The sequence below is a fragment of the Lactuca virosa genome, chromosome 1, assembly GCF_052849685.1.
Source record: "Lactuca virosa cultivar CGN04683 chromosome 1, Lactuca_virosa_CGN04683_v6, whole genome shotgun sequence".
In the NCBI taxonomy this organism is placed as follows: Eukaryota; Viridiplantae; Streptophyta; class Magnoliopsida; order Asterales; family Asteraceae; genus Lactuca; species Lactuca virosa.
The window spans coordinates 209,570,749-209,593,119 of NC_136426.1; the positions used below are offsets into that span (position 1 = coordinate 209,570,749).

General features: G+C 39.0%; 1 protein-coding gene across 1 annotated transcript; it reads right to left on the reverse strand.

Moving 5' to 3' along the window:
- Positions 1-13,275: 13,275 nt before the first annotated feature.
- On the reverse strand, positions 13,276-14,749 carry LOC145164358 (F-box protein CPR1-like). Its single transcript, XM_079083081.1, has one exon. The coding sequence runs from the start codon at positions 14,675-14,677 to the stop codon at positions 13,649-13,651; it is 1,029 nt and encodes a 342-aa protein (XP_078939207.1). The 5' UTR covers positions 14,678-14,749; the 3' UTR covers positions 13,276-13,648.
- Positions 14,750-22,371: the final 7,622 nt, after the last annotated feature.

Below are 22,371 nucleotides of genomic sequence, written 5' to 3' on the forward strand. Positions count from 1 at the left end.
TGCGTAGGTACTTTTCTTGTGAATTATGTACATGCTTTGGTGTTATTTGACTCGGGTGCGAGTCGGTCATTTGTGTATTTAGCGTTTAGTCAGCACATCACTATCCGGCGAAAGGCGTTGAGTCAACCTCTACGAGTTTCTATAGCTGACGAGCAAGCGGTGTATGCTACGGATGTGATTCGAGGATGTGTACTCGAGACCTTCGGTGTTGAGTTCCCGATAGATCTGGTCCCGATTGCGATTGGGGACGTGTGTGTCATAGTGGACATGGATTGGTTGAGCCGATTTGGGGCTGTTATAGACTGCGAGCGACAGTTGGTGACGATACGAGACCCTAGTGGGGGAGTACTTACGGTGTACGGCGAGGGTACCCGATGTGCGTCAGCATTCTGTTCGGATGCCAGAGCGAGACAGAGTTTACAGCAGGGCTGCAGCGGGTTCGTAGCCTATGTGATGGATACACAAGTGGCCGCTGGGAGGCCAAGTTTGATTGATGAGGTTCCGATAGTGCGCGAGTTCCCGAATGTTTTTCCCGAGGAGTTGTTGGGTGTGCCTCCCGAGAGGCAGGTAGAGTTCCGCATCGATTTGGTTCCGAGGGCAGCGCCTATCGCCAAGGCGCCTTATCGCCTTGCGCCGCCAGAGATGTAGGAGTTGTCCTCGCAGCTTCAGGAGCTGCTGGGGAAGGGGTTTATTAGACCGAGTAGCTCACCATGGGGAGCGCCGATCCTTTTTGTTAAGAAAAAGGATGGTTCACACCGGATGTGCATTGATTACCGGGAGTTGAACAAGTTGACGGTCAAGAACCGTTATCCATTACCGAGGATCGACGACCTGTTCGATCAGTTGCAGGGGGTGTCTTGGTTCTCCAAGATTGACTTGAGGTCTGGGTATCATCAGATGAGAGTGCGAGATGAAGATATCCAGAAGACGGCATTCAGAACTCGTTACGGGCATTACGAGTTCGTGGTGATGCCTTTTGGGCTCACCAATGCACCGGCAGCATTCATGGATCTCATGAACATGGTGTGCAGGCTGATGTTGGATCGATCGGTGATCATGTTCATCGACGATATCTTGGTAAATTCGAGATCTAGAGAGCAACACGAGGAGCATCTGAGAGAGATCCTCGGGGTATTGAGGTCGGAGAGGCTTTATGCCAAATTTTCCAAGTGTGAGTTCTGGTTACGGGAGGTCCAGTTCTTGGGGAATCTCGTTAACCAGAATGGGATTTTGGTCGATCTGGCCAATATTGAGGTGGTTATGAGGTGGGAGGTGCCGAGATCACCCACTGAGATCAGGAGTTTTCTAGGATTGGCCGGCTACTATCGGAGATTTATCAAAGATTTCTCCAAGATCGTCGTGCCTCTCACCAGGTTGACCAGGAAGGGTGTTGCTTTTTCGTGGGGTCCGGAGCAGCAGACCTCGTTTGAGACACTTCGCCAGAGACTATGCGAGGCTCCGGTGTTAGCCCTCCTGGAAGGGATGGAGGATTTTGTGGTGTATTACGACGCATCGATATCGGGGTTGGGTGCAGTACTTATGCAGAGGGGTCATGTGATAGCATATGCATCGAGGCAGCTAAAGCCTCATGAGACGAGGTATCCCACCCACGATCTGGAGTTGGGGGCAGTGGTGTTCGCCCTCAAGATCTGGCATCACTATTTGTATGGGGTTCGGTGTACCATATACACTGACCACAAGAGCTTGAAGTATTTGATGGATCAGCCCAACCTGAATATGCGCCAGAGCAGATGGTTAGACGTGGTAAAGGATTATGATTGTGAGATCATGTACCACCCGGGAAAAGCTAATGTTGTAGCTGATGCCCTGAGCCGTAGGGCGGAGAGTGCCCCGATTCAAGACATTTGTATGCGGTTGACAGTGATGACTCTGGTGTTGGACACCATTCAGGAGGCCCAGGAAGAGGCCGTGATACCGGAGAACCGCAAGAGAGAGAGGGTGATCGGGCAGGTACCTGAGTTCGTTACCGATAGCCGCGGGCTTATGACCTTTCAGGGTCGGATTTGGGTGCCGTATGCAGGCGGGGCACGTTCCACTTTGATGGAGGAGGCGCACCGATCGAGGTTCTCGATCCATCCTGGGGCCACTAAGATGTATTTGGATCTGAAGAGAGATTATTGGTGGCCCTGTATGAAGAGGGATGTTGCATGGTTTGTTAAGAGGTGCTTGACCTGTCGCAGGGTTAAGGCTTAGCACCAACATCCGCACGGCAAGTTGCAGGCACTTAAGGTTCCCCAGTGGAAGTGGGAACAGATCTCCAAGGATTTCATGACCAAATTGCCGAGGACCGCGAGGGGCGTCGATGCGATTTAGGTGATCGTCGACCGGCTGACGAAGAGTGCTCACTTCCTTGCTATCAGTGAGAGCTCTTCTGCAGAGAGGCTGGCAGAGTTGTATGTGAGGGAGGTAGTATCACGACATGGAGTACCGATCTCAATTGTGTCGGATCGAGATGTACGTTTCACTTCCAGGTTCTGGAAGAAGTTCCACGAGGAGTTGGGCACGAGGCTGCATTTCAGTACTGCTTACCACCCACAGACGGACGGACAGAGTGAGCGGACGATTCAGACGCTCGAGAACATGCTTCGGGCATGTGTGTTGGACTTCGGAGGAAGTTGGGACACGTACTTACCGTTGGCTGAGTTTTCCTATAACAATAGCCACCATTCGAGTATTGGTATGCCTCCCTTCGAGTTGTTGTATGGGAGGAGGTGTCGGACTACCATTTGTTGGGGAGTCGTAGGGCAGCGCGTGATGGGAAGCACTGAGATAGTGCTTCAGACGACCGAGCAAATAAAGCAGGTCAGACAGAGGTTGTTGTCGGCTCAGAGTCGCCAGAAGAGTTATGCGGACAGACGACGATCCGAGCTTGAGTTCCAGGTGGGAGATTTCGTACTCCTGAAGGTGTCTCCTTGGAAAGGAGTGATTCGATTCAGGAAGAGGGGCAAGTTGGGGCCCCGGTACATTGGGCTGTTTAGGGTGACCGCGAGGGTGGGCAGGGTAGTGTATCGGTTGGAGCTACCTGCAGAATTGAGCCAGATTCATGATACCTTCCATGTGTCTCAGTTGAGGGAGTGTATAGCCGACGAGTCGGCGGTGGTACCGCTGGAGGATATTCAGGTGGATGCGAGCCTGAATTATGCTGAGATACCAATCGCGATCCGGGATCAGAAGATCAAGGTTCTGAGGAACAAGAAGGTGCCCCTGGTTCAGGTCCAGTGGCAACATCGGAGGGGGTCCGAGCTAACTTGGGAGCCGAAGTTGGAGATCCGGAAGTAGCAACCCGAATTGTTTGCCGACTGAGACTTCGGGGACGAAGTCTAATTCTAGTGGGGGAGAATTGTAACATCCGAATTCCCAGGTATTCTATGTTGTTAGTTATCTTTGGGTTAGAGAGAGGGACTCGACGAGTTGGCGCTCAGACTCGTCGAGTAGGATCGTGATCTGTTGACTAAATTAATGAACGGACTCGATGAGTCGGAAGGGGTGGACTCGACGAGTCCATGCTGTGAGTTGAAACCCTAAATCCCCGGACTTGTACCCTATTTAAAGGACCTTATGGCCCTTAGTTGCGGCTACTTTTGTCCTAGAGAGCACCATAGCATCTGTGAGCCTTGAGAGAGTGAGAGAAGAGCCATTGTTCACCATTTCTTGTGTGTTTTAGCAAGAAGGAAGGAGGTAGAACAAGCTAAGCGGGTTGAGGAGCTTGGATCCACTCTTATTTGATCAGAGGAAGCTATTAGAGGTAACAATCTGTGCCATTCTCGTGTTTATGATAATTCTAGTGGAATCTAGGGTTTCTTTATGTCTCTTTTAGTTTGAATCTGGAGTATGTGAGGTCCCAAGGCGAAATGGTTCATAGATCTGGACCTTAAGAGGTCCAGAGAGTCCTTACCACTCTGCTTTATGCCATACCTTTTGAGTTATGAGCCTTGGAGGCCATTTTAGAGGTCATTTCACCAAAAGAAGCTTTGGGTGTGTTGCATGTGTACCAAGATTCGACCTTTACGTGATTATCATGCTTGGGAAGGTCAGATCTATTGAGTAGAAAAACAGATCTGACCTTAAAAGGTCATTTGTGTATGAACATGGAAGCAACTCGCCGAGTTCATAAATGGACTCGACGAGTCGAGCCGGGGTTGCCCCACGATTCGTGACAGGTGGAACCCGTCGAGTGGAAAGATGACTCAACGAGCCAAGAGAGGCTAGAAGGATCCAGAGGATCCGCATGGACTCACCGAGTCGCCCATGTGCACTCGATGAGTCGGGTCAAAGTTTGACCATTGACTTTCGTTGACCTTAGGGTTTTGGTCAAGAGTGATTCGAGAGAGTTCAGGGAGGGGTAGAATGACCTTCTACCCAATCTTTAGAGATGAGACTATGAGAGGATATTGATCGGGAATGTTATTTGAATGATAGAAGGAGGCTAGGTCGGGACGTTGAGCACGAGAGTTATCCGACTTCATTGAGGTGAGTCTTCTCACTATATTGTACTTGGAAGGGTTCCTATGTGTGACCGGAAGGTCTTATATGCTATGAGATTTATGTACTATATGCTGATATGTGATGTGTATGTGTTATGTATGTTATGTATGATAAGGACCGGAAGGTCATGATGATATGGACCGGAAGGTCAGGAGGTTACAGACCGAAAGGTCTACCGGGATTCGGGATGGAAGTCCCCTGAGACACTTGGACCGGAAGGTCCCAGAGAGTTATGGCCTGGAAAGGCGTATGTGTTTGTATGTGGTATTTTGGGGAACTCACTAAGCATTTATGCTTACAGTTGTTGTGTTATGTGTTTCAGGTACTAGTGAGGATCGCGAGAAGGCGCCGGCATGATCCGTACACACTCATGGAGATTATGTTTTGAGATTCTGGGATTTGTTTATTATGATGACATTGGATACAGTTTGTTTTGATATTGTTTTGGATGATTAAAAATATGATTTAAAAATGAAAAATTGTTTTGAAAATTCACGTTGTTACAATCACACAATATAAGTTGCATGATTCCAAGTTTTTATCCAACTGAAACTTGGGTGATGAGAATCTTTCCTTATTTGGCAAATTCTCGACACTACCGCAAACAAAAGAATCAAATCTATTTTCCAATATTGCTATCAATGGAAACATATAAACAACAATTTTCACAAATGCCATTGTAAGGAAATTTAAAATAAAATAAAATCAAGATTTTTCTATTTTTATTGCAAATTGCGGAAAAACTTATCCTTACAATGCAAATACATATGAAAACTATGTTGTTATCTATTCCTAAGCAATCTATCATAACTCTTAAGCAGCAGCTCAAAATTCCGATCATCGAACCATGCGATCGAAATCCATTTCTTCATGATCATAATCAACTTACTCTTTCTTTAAGCTTCCTTTCTTTTCTTTGATTCTACAAAACATCAAAATGTAATTACATTACATCATGTATTAAGAATCTCCCAAAAAGGAACTTAATAGAGTTAGATAATGGACTTACCTGAAGTAGAGTCAAACTTTTTGACTTCACCATCTCTTAGATCTATCAGGTAGTCAAGGCATCTTTGCTTCCAATGTACATTTAATTGGCAATTTGAAACAAATGGTTTCTTTCACATTGACACATGAGACAATCCCAGAGTTGGCCTTTATCTTAAGTTCAAACTTTTTTGAATTTAGTCAATTTCTCTCCCTAGGAGAAGAAATCATTTCTGGAATGTCACTATTGTCCATGGAAACTTGGGAAGTAGATCTTGCAATCAAATTTTCTTTACCAGTGCTCCAAATAGGTAAGATCCATAAGGGTCATGTCGTGATCTGTCATCAGGGAGTGACTGAAGAACCGAGTCAACAACCAGCTTCCTCGAGACTTCGACATCCAACTCTCCCAGCCTATCAATATGTGACTTGATCTCTAAGACCCAAGCACATATAGACTTTACTTGCCAATAGGGATTGAGTGACCTTGAGCTTTTCAAGTCTTTGAACTTGTGGGTTAGGAAGAATAATTGTACTAATTGGAGGAGGTGGAGGAAGTGAAGTATGACTTCCAGTCCCATTAATGCACAACAAAGGGATTAATCTTTCACCTTGATTGTCATGTGGGATATCATCTTCATTAAGAAAGCATGTTCCTAAAGATTTAGGAAGACTATAGTTGTCTGAAATAGACATCTATAAGGGAGAAATTCAAGTTAGTTGATTTAAATCCTTAATATAACACCCAAATGAAATATTAAGGCTATGACCCAACACAATATTTTATAACTTGGAAGAGGAATGTCGTAATCCAAGCTACAAAATATTTAAAGGTAGGTAAATGACAATTTACCAATTTCCACCATGAAAAACGAAATTGAACATTAAGTCTTAATTGGATTGAAACTCCTAGATCCTTTGAGAATCATTGAAGTATTCAATGGCATGTTTAAATCTCAATTGTGCCCTTCAAGTTTGTGACTGGGATGCCGAGGATCAAACAAGGTGTGAATAACCATGCAAATTAACTTGGTACACTTAATGTTACAACCATCTAATCAATGTGCCGGTTAACCACACATGCTCCATTGATCTATGATTAACATCATGCTACCCTTTGCCACGCATTGTCAGTCCCAGATTAGTGTGTCGGTTAACCACACACGCTCCACTAACGACTTAACAAGGTGCAAAGTGCAATTTCATGGGTTTACACCATTTCACATTTTCCTAAGTAACTAATATTGGGAATTTATAAGTGTTTAGTTACTTAGTATTTATAATTATACTTTTAATAAAGGAAGAATTAGAGTCCTATCCTACCCGTTAGGCTAACGACCCTCCACCAGTCAAGGAAGCGGTGGGTGAGAGTGGACACCCATTAAACTGCCATTTTATAGGCAGTAACCTTATACCCCCCCTCCTCCCTTATAGATTGGCTTCGTCAATGGGGCCTACTAACGGTAAAACTGTCTTTAATCTTATAAATATAAATATATATATATATAAATATATATATATATATATATATATATATATATATATATATATATATTAAACCAATAATATTATAATAGTATAAGGGTTGAATTTTAAACTTTTAAAATTTTAGGGCTTGGAACTAAAGTATTCAAAAGTGAGACTTTACAAATTCCAAAACTTGAGGGCAAGTTTTGAACAATTCAAGAACTTTTGGAATCCATAACATATGAGTTTAGTGTAGGCTTTAATGAAAAAACTCTTGAAAATCCATAACTTGAGGACAAGTTATGGAGTTCATAAAAACATTTATGGAAAAAGTCTCTTCAAAAATCATAACATATGAGCTTAATGAAATCTTTTAAAAGAAAACTTTTCATTTTCCATAACTTGAGGACAAGTTGTGGAGTACATTAAAGGCCATAAAGATCATGAAATAAACTAACAAATATTTCAAGAAATTTCTATGATCTAGATTAAACTCATATGAACAAGACAATTCAAATCAAACAAATTTCATGTAATTAGCCTAACCATTAAACTAATACAAAACATGAAACTTTGATAATTATCTTTTGAATTGGATAAGCATGATCATTTCCACATCAAAAATAGGTTTATAAGTTGAAAACAGTTAAGGGTAATGATCATAGGCCAATTCCAACCAAGAAACTCGAAAATATGTTGTCAGGGGCAACAACTCGTCGAGTGCATGAACCAACTCGGCGAGTTGGATGATTTTATGTTTGGACTCGGCGAGTCTGTCAGTGGACTCAGCGAGTCCACTGTCCAGACAGTAGAAAAATCGATTTTTTAAGCATTTTGCATCAAGTATAATTGAAAACAAGCCTAGTCTCTGAAACCACTGTTAGGTTTTGAGCATTCTAACACTCCTATGGTGTACATGCAACCCTATATACCTTGGATCTATGTTTTTTCTATTATACATGCAAATAATTGATTTTCCAAGGTATCATCCTAACAAGCATAATATGAAGTATATACAATATAAAAATCTAGTAGAATGACATACTTTGTGTTGTAGCTTGATTCCTTGGACCTTAAAGAGCTTAGTGCCCCAAGTGTGACACCTCAAATGGTTCACACAACACCACCAACAATTGGAAGAAACTTGAGAGAATAATAATTGCTCCATAAAATCGGCTAGCCCTCTTGTGTATAACCTTAGTGTCGATTTCTTGAGCTATGGGGACTCTTATATAGTGTGGCTTAATTAGGGTTACACCATGCAAACCCTAATGTGCATGTATTTCCATATTCTTTATGCTCAATGGGTTTTAACCTCCATGGAGTATCCATGGGTCACCACATGGGTTTAGCCCAACATAAAGAAGTATGGATCATAAGCCCACTTTATAAGAATGAACGATTTACACAATCAATCCCCATATACTTAATTAGTCTCTTTTGATCACAAAATTAATTCCAAATTAATTTTTGATGAATACTAATTAAATAATATGATTTCATATTAATATATTAGAACATATAATATGTTAATAAATCATAAATATCCTCTTCTCGCAAGTCCATCCTTACAAATTGTTCGGGTGCCATGCAACTCAAATGGACCATGCTTAATCAGGTCAAGTACATACCAATTATAGTTATGGGCTTAGATACCTAATCCAACACTTGGACCAAAATATGGAGACTTAGGGTCCTGGCTAGGGTTTGGGATAATGGAGGCTGTAAATGAGGCCAGCTTATGGGGGTTAAAGTATTTAAATAAGGTGCAAAGTCCCGATTTTAGGGTTTCCCAAACGCAGTCCAACTCGTCGATTTGGTTTTCCAAAAACACGCGGCCTTGCTTTCCAACACGACGAGTTCTACCCCATGGACTCGATGAGTTGGCTTTCTAATTGAATGCTTTTCTTTCCTTAATCGGCCTTCTAGATTTTGAGTGTTACAGTTTTGGTCAAAAATCGACTAAGCGTATATAAACCAAAGTGTATGAGAGGTTGTGGTGTTGTAAGCGAAGTGATTAACGAAATTAGAACAAGATTACACAGGTGGTTTACAAGAAAATCCCTTGGTCCTTCGTAGGATCTCCGACACAAAACCTTGGGGGTGATAATGAGCGCTGCCTTGATGATTTTATTGATTGAAATGATTGATTATATAGAAAATGTAAAGAGTATATGTACAAATGTTATTGTTCTGCTAAGTCTCGTGTGTAGTGTAATGAATACAAGTGATTTATATAGTCATAGGCTAATAACTAGAACTCCTAAAATTCCGAGATCCTCCGAGATCAACTTATAGCTGTTTGTTGACTTGGTCCTCCGGGTCTTTTGCATGGTTGTGACAACTATTCGTTGAGAGTGTGACTTTGACTATTATTTCTGCATAGGTGAGAAAGAAAAAAGAATTTATGGCCATTATAAATAAAAAAATTATTAATTAGGATCCTGGAATATATTCGGGGTCCTGAGGTTCGAGGATCCTGATCTTTTGAGGATCCTGAGCCTTTGAGGATCGTTAGACTTGAGGATCTCAAAGTAGTTACGAGATCTTAACCCTAACATGGACTATATTGGAGTGGTGTGTTTCGAGATCAACCGATATGGAACCCATGGAATTTAGACATGTTTTTTTGGGCTTTTTCTCCTTCTATCAAGGGGTTTGCACATTGTCGACTGGTGATTAGCATTGATGGCACACAAATTAGTTTTGTACTAAAAACATTATTGGTTTTGTACCTAAAAAATTTTAAATTTTAACTACGAATTGGTTTTAATTTAAAATGTTGTTTATTGATATATATTAAAAAAATTATTTGTTGGTTTTTATAAGAAGTTAAAACTATACTTATTTGGTAAATACAAGCAAAATGTTACAAAAAAGTCAGATAAAAGAATTATAGTAAAAAACAGTAAAAAGAGTAGAAAAAATTTAAAGGCTAAAGTAAAAAAAATAAAAAAAAAATAATAATAATAAAAAAAAAGGTTAAAACTATAGTTATTTTGTAAATACTTTTAAAACCATTCTTATATGGTAAATATTTTTCTTTAAAAAAACATCTCAAAAACTCTTTTAATCAATGATATGTTAAAACATTTCTTCGTTCGAGACAAAAACTAAAACTTTTTGTTTAGACAAAAGTCATAAGTGATAAAGTCTAGTGTTGAAATGTTTTGATTTTTATTTTTGAATAAAAGAATTCTCATCGATTAATATTTTGTTCAAATTAACGGAATATTTAATTTTTATTAAATAAAATTTTAAAATTGGTCTCATGGTTTGTCAAAAACTATGAATACAATTCAAAAAGTTTTCGATTTGCATTAAAGGTTTAAAATAAAAAATTTATTGTGTTTTTATTTTGCCCTTTTAGTTACTTTTTTATATTTTCTTATTTTTAAAAGAACCTCTCTCTCTCTCTCTCTCTCTCTCTCCTCTCTCTCTCTCTCTCTCTCTCTCTCTCTCTCTCTCTCTCTCTCTCTCTCTCTCTCTCTCTCTCTCTCTCTCTCTCTCTCTCTCTCTCTCTCTCTCTCTCTCTCTCTCTCTCTGTGTGTGTGTGTTGTGATTTCATATGCCATTATAATGAGTTTGCAACTAATATAAGCAAAATCACATTTGAGCTTAATCACAGGCAATTTTGATGGTTAAATTTGAAATTATCTTAACTTTTGGCTATGAATTGCAAAGTATTTAACATTTTGGGTTGTTGTGTAATTTTTTAAATAGCAAACATTAAAATGATGATAAGAGGATTAATGTTAATTCCTTGAACAATACTAACTTTAATGGAAAACATTAATATGTTGATGTTATTTCAAGATTTTACGGTTTATGTAGTATAGGCTCATGTAATGTTGATGTTATTTCAAGATTTTACGGTTTATGTACTTTAGGCTCATGTGCCGAAACATAGGCCATTGTAATGAGTTCGCAGCTCATATAAGCAAAAATCACCAATGTTTTAGAAATCGGTTTTGTAGTTGAACCGGTATGGTAACCGGTTTCCGGTTCAACCGATTTAACCGATTCGACCATCGGTTCAACCGGTTTCTATAATTTTCATCTTTTTTCATATTTTTCTACACACACATAGACATCCACAATGTTTAAACATTTAAAATACACATGAATATAAGTTGAAAATCAATCCAACTACATTAAAAACACATAACCGTAAGTTTTACATCAATTCAAGTACATCAAAAATAAAATAAAGTATAATAAAGAAACAAAATATACTTTTAGATGAATACAAATGCATTAAAAAACTTTATAACATTTACTATGTGTTTTTATTCAAAGAAATTTAAATAAATATGAAAAAAAAATGATATATACATTAAAGTCCAAATAATTTCTTTGACAAGAAAGTCTTAAATTTTATTTTTTTAACAGTAAAGTCCTAATTACCGGTAATTTTTGACATATTTACCCCTTTTTCCGGTTAACCGGTAATTAGGACTTTATTGTCAAAAAAAAATTAGTTTAGAACTTTTTGTCAAATCGTAAATTAGGACTTTATTGTCAAAAAAATAAAGTTTAAGACTTTTTTTGTCAAATTCTTGAAAATATTTGGACTTTATTGTATAAACGAAAAAAATACAAATCGACAGTATATATTTCACTTGATAATAACATTTAAAATTTTAACTAGCCATTCACAACAACACTATATATTTCACAAAGCTTTTACCAAAAAATGTGATCAAACAACCCTCTAAATAGAAAACCAAACAACAATCCGAATCAGAAAATATAGAACTAGTTATTCAAAAAAAAAAAAAAAACCACTATGAAATTCGATAACATTTAACTCAAATATATGAACTGGTGACATAATTTTGCAATGTGCCTTGCACAACTAGCATCGGAGTGAGTCAAATCATTTTCAGACTTGGCTGCTAAAGATACGGTTGAATTACTTATGGCTTTAGCTAGAGACTTTCTAGGTGGATTAGGCTGTGGGAAACACTTGTTTATCCATGTATGTTTCTTTTCTCTTTCTTTTTTGACTCTATTGAACCCATCTGCAAGATAATAACACATACACTGAAATTAAATAACATTCAACTCAAATGAAACCAAAAAGGTATCAAATGTAACCAAAAGTTATCTTGCTGTGAAGCCACAAAGATGTACAGTAAACTAGAACTCCACTCCAAATGATCAGTTCACATTGATGTTTGGATTTGAAGACTGGATATATAATAGACAATTTGATAACAAAAGACTGATACAATATTGTGCAAGAAACTATAAAAATTAGAACATTGATATTGTACAGGGACGATCACAAAATAGAATCATATATGATTAAGCAATTATAAATCACTTCATGATTATGTAGGAAACGATTCCAAATCAGTTCACAGTTCCAAATTCGTGCTTTTGCAAACTAGATAAGAGATGCATTGATACAAGTTGCAATTGTACTGGGAACGATCAGAAAATTGAATCCATGATTAACCAAATCAAAATCATTTCATGATTTTAGAAGAAACGATTGTAAATTAGTTCACAATTCCAACTTAGTGCTTTTGCATATAAGATAAGAGACACACTAATACAGGGAAACGATTAAAATTAGAAACAAAATCGCAATTGTAACAAAAATTAGCGTGTACCTATGAAGCAAGCGTGAATCAGTTGATGAACGACGGCGGTGGAGTAAGCCGGAGGCTGCGGAGACGGTGAAGCAAGCCCAAGGCGGCGACATGGGTTATACGTAGGGAAGGGTTTTAGAGTAGAAGGGTAAAAAAATGTAAAATATTGAAAGGGTATAATTGTCCATTCGCATAAATTTGTTGTGTATCACAAAATCTTGTAAAAGGCTGAAATTCTAAAAATTTGGAAATTGATGATGGTCATGCGTAACTGAAGCTCTAACATATTATTGGGAGTTCTCATGTCCAAATTGCAAGAGTTAAATACTTGTGATTTTATGAATGACGATTATGAATTTCATGAAAATCAAGTCAACTACATTATTTTATGGTCAAGCATCTCAAGATGGGGATGAGCTTAGGTGCAAAGTTAAACATATATTCTTCAGGAAGCAATATATACGATTTCAGTATATGAATGTGAAAGTGAAATCACTAAAAAACCTATGAAACCTATTTATTTCAAAATTAAAAATACATTATTTAAGATTATAAAAAGATTACCATGAGCTCCAATCTCTGGCAAGTTTTCAGAAAATTATAAGCCCGAATCTTCATGATCATGTGCAATATTTAGAAGGAGAAAAGATAAATGGACTCTACAACAAAAATATAGACAAAAAATTCTTATGTTAAGTAGAAATACCTTGTGGTAGGTTACTAAAGCTTGAAGCAATCTATGTCATTTAACATTTAACAAAACATATCTAATCGATTACATTAAGGTTAATAAAAATGTGAGATTTATCATCATTAACGTTAAACACATTCATCTCACAGCTATTGTGCATTTAACTAGTCTTGCAATATGCCAATATCATCCTCAATTGCTTGCTCCAGAATTCATCAGTTCTTGTTTTTTCATTATGTTTGTCCTCGATTTATGTCAAAAACTATAACAATCGGACCTACCAAGCAAAAGTAGTGTTTCCATGAATGAATTCACAGTGGAGAATTTCCTTTTCCCAAAAATCTCAAGATCATTGAAGTGTTGTGAGTTGGGATCATATACCACAATTTCACTTTCTTCATAGCCATACATACTTGTCCATTTCCATTATAGGTGTGCCATTCTTCCTGAATCCTAGTGGCCAAATTAACGTATGTCGTGCAATAACAGTGAATAGCTTTGTAAACGATTTTTGAGCACCATTCTCCATCATCCATACACCACAATGCTGTTTCTCGTTGTTAAAAAAACTATCTTCAAGCACAACAAGAGAATCCCTTATCTTAGAAATGGAAAGCTTAACAGGAGGGTGGCGAGCTAAACTATCTGGGAGATCTATCACTTCAAAAATATCATTAGTCAAATCAAATGACATAATCAGATTAGACCTCCATTGTATCCAACTATCTCTTTCCATCTGATGCGAACCACACCAATACATAAACCTATCAACAACTACGCCATACCATCTAACTCTGACTGATTTTCTCCACACATAGCTGGATGGACTTCTCCATTCCCCTGAGCTTAACGTATAAACCATAACTCCCCTAGGGTTGCTAATTTCGCTCTTTTTTTCATCCATTGGACCTAGTAGTGGAATCATGACAATTTTGGGATCATTAGTAACAGGACAAACCCCAAAACCAAAAGTTGTTTGATCATGCACATGATATGTCACAGGCACAGCAATAGCAATTGATTTTCTGATTGAAGGATTCCAAAGTACAACCATCCGCTTTTCAAAGTTAGAATGAGATCTCTCTGGAGCATAATAATATCCATCCAAGCACAACAAACCATTACAGCTACCAACTAAGCATGGCCTTTTAAGTAGTTTAACGGAGAGGGGAAGAGTCGGACCAAACCTCTGTTGGGGGAAAGTGTCATCGTCGACAATAGAAACATATCGCGCCTCCTCTCCTACCACATACTTTATAAGCAGTTGTTGACACTGATCTTTGCGAACGGTGTGCGCAGCAATAAAATAAGCGCTCTCGATTAAACACCTCCATGCTTTGCAGACAGATCTAAACTGAATCAACGATTTCACAGGAAGCATTTTGAGGATTTCCTCTTGAACATGGAAAGGAATTTGGCTGGACATCTTGATATTGGGTGCCGATGGGTTATGACATATGAATATTTAGGGTTTTTATAAAACGAGGATTGGGTACGTCTTTATAAGATTTTCTAAATCAAATTTGATATTAACGTCCGGGTTATTTATCTATAGAACAAACTACACGAATGGTCCTTTAGGTTTTGGTTTTTTTCCTAAAGTAGTCCCCACGGTACTTTTTTTTCCTTCAAATAGTACCTACGGACGATAAGTTGCACCCGTTTGGTCCCCGAGTTGGGTGTCCGTCCATTCCAACGTTAAGCTGCCCCCATGTGACTTGCAAATGAGGGTATTTATGTCATTTTACCGTAAAGGACCTTTTCTGAACATTTAACTAAATAGTTTTAACCATTAAGGTGGCGGGGTTTAGTTTCAGACATTGAGTTTGACACTCTATCTCTTTCCTCAAGAAAACCTTTTGATCATCCGCTCTTCTTCAATCATGAGTTCTTATAGTCGTCCGGCAACATAGTTCAATTAATTCAAGTGTGTGTCGAGGAAAAAGGTGCTCACATTGTGGTCGTTACGTCCACGCTACACCCAACCACCTGAGCTACGTAAAGAATACGGTAAGCACAAACCTTGTAATGCCAGGTTTGACGAAATGTTGTACACATGTAATTTTGCTTTCCTCCATCAGTAACATTTTGTTCTTGAATTTTCACCTCAGGTTCTATTTCAAGCTTTTGCACATTCAAGATAAATCATGGGGGTTTGTTCACAAATACGGTATCTGGAAGGTCGTACATAGATGGGCTTGTGGATCACTTTGATTTTGTGGACAAGGATGTGTTTTCAGTCAATGATGGAGGTATAATGTTTTACCATTTCATGATCCCATAGACAGACTTGGATATTGGATTGTTACCCATTGGCACCAATCAGGATGTCATTCAGTTGGCTAGGTATGTGCATAATCATAAGAAAATTAATTTGTACATTGAGCATGGGAATACTAGAGTAGTGTTGGATAAGGTGTCTAAGTCCATAACTATTTCTGGTATGTACTTGACCCGGTTTGGCATGGTCCATTTGGGTTGCATGGCATAATGCACTTGGGTAGACTAAAATGAGAGAAAAAGGCACTTATGGTTTATTAATATATTATAAGTTCTAATATATTAATAATATTATTTAATTAGTATTGATCAAGAATTAATTTGGAATTAATTAAGTGATCAAAAGGAGACTAATTAAATATATGGGTTGATTGTGTAAATCATCCATTCTTGTATAGTGGGCTAATTATCCATGGTTTATCAAGTTGGGCTAAAACCCATAAGATGCTCCATGGATACTCCATGGTATTTTTTAACCCATGGATCCAAGAAATGAAGAGCCATGTCATTTAGGGTTTACATGGTGTAAACTTATGACACACTATAAAAGGAATATGATAGCAACCAAAATTGGCCACTAAGCAAGAACAAGAGGGCATAGCCGATTTTAGAAGTGTTCTATTTCTCTCAAGGTTATTCCAAGTGTATTTGGTGTTGTTTAAGACATTTGAGGCATCACACTTGGGGTGCTAGGCTCATAAGGTTTTTAAGAAATCCAAGCAACTAAAAGGTATGTCTTTCTTACTAACTTTTATGTTTAAAAGTTCCCCGTGTATGCTAGATAGGTTATGAACCTTGGAAATCAATTTTTCATGTATCATAGCAAAACATAGATGCAAGGTTTCTAGGGTTGCATGTACACCATAGGAGTGTTAGAATGCTTAAAACCCTTCAATGGTATCAGAACCTAGGCTTGTTTTCTTGATATTTGATGCAAACTTGCTGAAAAACTCGAAAAATTTGTTGTCTGGACAGTGGACTCGCCGAGTCCATGGGGGGACTCGACGAGTCCAAGGCAAAATTCATCCTACTCGTCGAGTAGGTGCTTGCACTCGACGAGTAGGAGGCTCTGACTGCAGTTTTTCGACTTTTGCTGCTAGAAATGGACTAGAAACATTACCCTAAACTGTTTTGGTGTTTTAAAATTTGTTTTAGATGGTGTAATGGTTATGCTAATCCATTTACATGTTCTTATGAGTTATTGTTAGATCATAGGAATTATTTGCTAAATTGTTTAATGATTAATTCTTGATCAATTATGTGTTTTAATGGAATCCATAATTTGTCCTCAAGTTATGGATTACCAAAAGTCACTCTTTTAAAGTCCATTAAAGAAACACATAGGTTACATAAAATGAAAAGTCACTCATTTTATTAAACCATTAACTCATAAGTTATGAAATGAAATGTTTTGTAAAGTTACAAAACTTGCCCTCAAGTTTTGGAACTTGTAAAGTCACTTTAAAAACTTTAGTTCCAACCCCTAGAATTTTAAAAGTTAAAATCCAACCCTTATACTTTATAATATTATAAGTTAATTATATATATATATATATATATATATATATATATATATATATATATGTATAAGAACAAGTAGTTTTACCGTTAGTAGGCCTCATTCACTAAGCCGGTCTATAAGGGGGGTAATAGGTTGTTGCCTATAAAATGACAGCTTAATGGGTGTCCACTCTCACCCACCGCTTCCTTGATCGGTGGAGGGTCGTTAGCCGAATGGGTAGGACAATGACTTTAAATCCTCATTAAAAGTATGATGATTATAAAGTAACTAAATGTTTCTATAAATTCTCAATCTTAGTTACTTTAGGAAAATGTGAATATGGTGCTAACTCATGAAAATTACACTTTGCACTTTGTCTAAGTCGTTAGTGGAGCGCGTGTGGTTAACCGGCACATTAACTTGGATTTAACAAAGTAGGCAAAGGGTGGCGTAAGGTTTATCATAGATCGGTGGAGCGCGTGTGGTTAACCGGCACATCGGTTAGGTGATTAACATTACGAGTACCAAGTAAATTTGCATGGTTATTCACACCTTGTTTTGTGATCCTCGGCATCCCAGTCACAAAACTTGAAGGGCACATTCGAGATTGAAACATGCCATTGAAAAAGTTCAATGAATCTCAAAAGAATCTAGGAGTTTCAAAACCAATTAAAAACCTAATAATTTATTTCGTTTTTCATGGTGGAAATTGGTTAATCGTCATTCACCTACCTTCAAATATGTTACAGCTTAGATTACGGCATCCCTCTTCTAAGTTATAATATATTGTGTTGGGTCCTAGCCTTAATATTACATTTGGGTGTTTTATTAAGGACTCTCTTTATATCTAATCAAAACTTGTCTTTCTTCTTTTTCAGATGTCTTCCAATAATGCTGCTTCTGGCTCAAACCCTACTAGCTCCTTCTCTCTCATGAACCTTTGTGGGAGAGTCATCTTCGATGGTTCCAACTTTATGGATTGGATCCGGAATATCAGGATGGTCACTCGCTACGAGGACAAGGAATATGTCCTCGATAAGGAGCTGAAGGAAATCGATGAATCCACTGCTACTCCCCAGGAGATCGCTGACTTTAGGACTCATGAGAAAGATGCCACCAAAGTGGCATGTATCATGATGGCTACTATAACAGCTAAACTCCAAAAGTCCTATGAGGACTGCTACCCTTTTGAGATGAACCAGGACTTGTTGGAAAGATATCATCAGAGTGATCGTCAAGAACGGTATGTAATAATCTCCTCCATGATAACAACCCGGATGAAGGATGGTGAACCCATCCCGGGCCACATGCAGAAAATGCAAAGGTGTGTGGACCGTTTGCTGAAATTCAATGTGAACTTCCCCAAGGAGTTGGCAATTGACATCATTTTGCACTCCTTACCCTCGTGTTATGATCAATTCCGCATGACATACCACATGAACAAGGAGGAAGTTACCCTCAGCAAGCTTCAAGGACTTCTGAAGACCGCCAAAAGTGGTCTTAAAGGTAAGTCAGTTGTTACCACTCCTACTCCTACTCCAAACTCCGCCCTTGTCTTGGCAATCGGGAAAGGTAAAGGAAAGAAGAGGAAGACCCCTTCGAAGGGTACCAAGGGAACGTCTCTTGATGGCTCCTCTTCAAGTGCAACCAAGAAAGGTTTCGTCACTCCTTCTTCTGACCTAAAAGAGGCTAAATGCTTCTATTGCCATGAAAAGTCACACTGGAAGCGGAACTGCCCAAAGTATCTGCAAGATGTGAAGGATGGGAAAGTAAAACCCAACCATGCAAGTATTTACACTATATTGTCTAATAACTCACCTTATTCTAACTCTTGGGTCCTTGATACAGGTTGTGGTATTCACATATGTTCTTATTTGCAGGGACTAAGAAGAAGTGAGAATGTGGAGCATGGGAAGATAAACTTGATCATGGGGAATAGGAAAGCTTCACCTGTCACCAAGATTGGAGTTTATTCTTTGTTGCTAAGTAGTGGTTTTACATTAGATTTGAATAAATGTTGTTACTCGCCTGAAATGGCAAGAAATATTATTTCCTTTCATGGTTTGTACAAACAAGGTTTTACCTTTTCGTTTGATAATGAATTTGGTGGTATTAATGCTTTCTTTAATAATGTTCTTTATTTTAAAGCATTACCTTGTAATGGTGTGTATGAAACTGTGTCGGTTGTAGATAACCTAGGAAATAATGTGTTGTGTATTGATTCTTCTAATAACTTGGATAAAGCATCATTATGGCATTGTCGTCTTGGACATGTAAGCAAGAAACGCATAGGCCAACTCCAAAAGGATGGAGTCTTAGAGTCATTTGATCTAAAGTCAGATGATAGTTGTGAATCGTGCTTACTTGGAAAAATGACAAAATCACCCTTCATTGGTTCTTATGCTAGGGGTGAGGGTTTGTTGGATCTCATACATACTGATGTGTGTGGACCCTTCAAGACTGCCACAAGGGATGCTAATCGTTATTGTGTGACTTTCACTGATGATTATAGTAGATATGGTTATGTCTACTTCATCAGAGACTTTTGAAAGGTTTAAAGAGTTTAAACAGGAAGTCAAGAATCAATTGGGTAGGAACATTAAGATGTTTTCGATCCGATCGTGGTGGTGAGTATCTTAGTACATAGTTCCTCGACTATCTTAGGGAATGTGGGATTGTCTCACAATTGAAACCTCCCAGGACACCACAGCTAAATGGTGTGGCTGAGAGGCGTAATCGAACCTTGTTGGACATGGTTCGTTCCATGATAAGTCGAGCTTCGCTACCAATCTCTTTTTGGGGGTATGCCTTAGAGACTGCCGCCCATATCCTTAATCTAGTCCCTACAAAGAAGGTTGCCAAAACACCTCATGAGATGTAAATTGGAAAAGTTCCCAATCTAGACCACATCAAGATTTGGGGTTGCGAGGCTTTTGTGAGACGCGAGACTCACGATAAGCTCGAACCTCGAAGTGAGAGGTGTATTTTCATCGGCTACCCACAGAAATCCTTTGGTTACCTCTTCTACAGACCCAGTAAGAATGTGGTCTTTGTAGAAAGGAGGGGTGTCTTTCGAGAGAGAGAGTTCATAAGCCAAGGAAACAGTGGGAGGCAAATTGACCTTGAATAAATTCAAGAGTCAAGTGGTGAAGGAACCTCAAATCCTAGCAGTCAACCTGAGGAGGAAACTCCTGTTGATCCAATTGACGAGTCTGTACCTTTGAGGCATTCCACGAGAGTTAGGAATGCACCTGAGCATTACTATGGTTTTCATATTACTGTGGAAGGTCATACACTTATCAGTGATGAGACACTGGTAAGTTGGATAAACCTAATAGCTACACGGAAGCCATGGCAGGCCTTGAGTCTGCTAAATGGAAAGAGGCAATTGACAGCGACATACAGTCCATGTATGACAATCAAGTTTCGAACTTGGTTGATAATGTACCATGTCGCAAGACAGTTGGGTGCAAATGGATCTTCAAGAAGAAGACCGACATGGATGGTAATGTACACACTTATAAGGCACGACTGGTTGCAAAGGGCTTTTCTCAAACTCCGGGAGTTGATTATGATGAGACATTTTCACCAGTAGCCAAGATTAAGTCTATTAGGGTTATGTTAGCCATTGCTGCATTTCATGATTATGAAATATGGCAAATGGATGTCAAAACCGCTTTCCTTAATGGAAAGTTGGCTGAGGATGTTTACATGAGTCAGCCAGAGGGTTTTGTTAGTACAGAGTACCCCAATAGAGTGTGTAAGCTTGAGAAATCCATCTATGGATTGAAACAAGCACCTCGCAGATGGAATCTTTGTTTCGATGAGAAGGTCAAAGAGTTTGGCTTTTCGAGGAGCGAAGATGAATCTTGTGTATATGTCAAGGCTAGTGGGAGTGTAGTTAGCTTTTTGGTATTGTATGTAGATGACATACTACTCATAGGAAATGACATCCCAACTCTGCAGGAAGTAAAGTCCTGGCTTGGGAGGTATTTCGCTATGAAGGACCTTGGAGAAGCTGCCTATATCCTAGGGCTAAGGATTTTGAGAGACCGGAGTAAAAGACTAATTGGACTTAGTCAGAGTACCTACTTGGATAAGGTGCTGAAAAGGTTCAGCATGCAGGATTCCAAGAAAGGAGAGTTACCGATCCAGAGTAACGCTAGACTGAGTAAGACTCAGAGCCCGAGTACAGAGATTGAGATAGCAGAAATGAGTCGAGTACCTTATGCTTCTGCTGTAGGCTCGATCATGTATGATATGACATGTACTCGTCCTGATGTGGCCTTTGCCTTGAGCATGGTCAACAGATATTAGGGGAACCCTGGCAAGGCTCACTGGACTGCGGTAAAGAATATGCTCAAGTACCTGCGGAGGACTAAGGACTGAGTCCTTACCCTCGGTGGGAGTGATGACTTGAGAGCAGTAGGGTATAGTGATGCTAGCTTCCAGACTGATAGGGATAGTTTCCGCTCTCAGTCAGGCTAGGTCTTTACCTTAAACGGAGGAGTAATTACTTGGAAATGTTCCAAGCAGGAGACAGTGGCTGATTCAACTTGCGAATCAGAGCATATAGCAGCAAGCGAGGCAGCAAAGGAGGCGATATGGCTGAAGAACTTCATTGGAGATCTTGGAGTAGTACCAGCTATAAAGGAGCCTATGGAAATTTTCTGTGATAGTGAAAGTGCAGTTGCCTTAGCCAAGGAACCAAGGGAGCATGGAAGATCCAGACACATCGACAGAAAATACCATTTCATCAGACATCGAATAGAAGAAGGACTCCTCGTGGCAAAGAGGGTATCATCGGATGAGAACCCAGCAGATCCCCTCACGAAGGGACTGGGTAGGGTTAAGCATCTTCAGCATGCGAGGCGCATAGGGCTAAAGGATGATATTAGTTTTGGAAATTAGATAGCTTTGAAATTCGTAAAGTGTAATTGACATTTGATGATAAATAAAAGTTGGTTTATTTATAAGTAAAGTATGGCTATCTTCTGTCAATCGTTTACTATCATTTCATTTTTGCATGTTTTGACTTCCAGAGTAATTATGTTATGTTATTTCATATTATTCAAGTTTCCACAGTCGGTCATATGTTGGAAGTAGATATGAATCAAGACTGTCATGAGGTTGGTTGTAGATGTCTAAGTTGTGGGACATAGCAAGAGTTGCTACAACACTTCATGAGTGCTCATAAGTTCTGAGTATTGGATTCAACCCACGCTCACTGGTATCACTTCATGGAATTTATCTCGAGTGATCGTGAGACGGTAATATCATATAAGTCTTCAAACCTAGAGATATGAGTTGTTGACTATGAGTTGGTTATACATTGATTG

Coding starts and splice junctions, on each gene's coding strand:
- LOC145164358 (XM_079083081.1), bottom strand. CDS start 14,677: ATGTCCAGCCAAATTCCTTTCCATGTTCAAGAGGAAATCCTCAAAATG.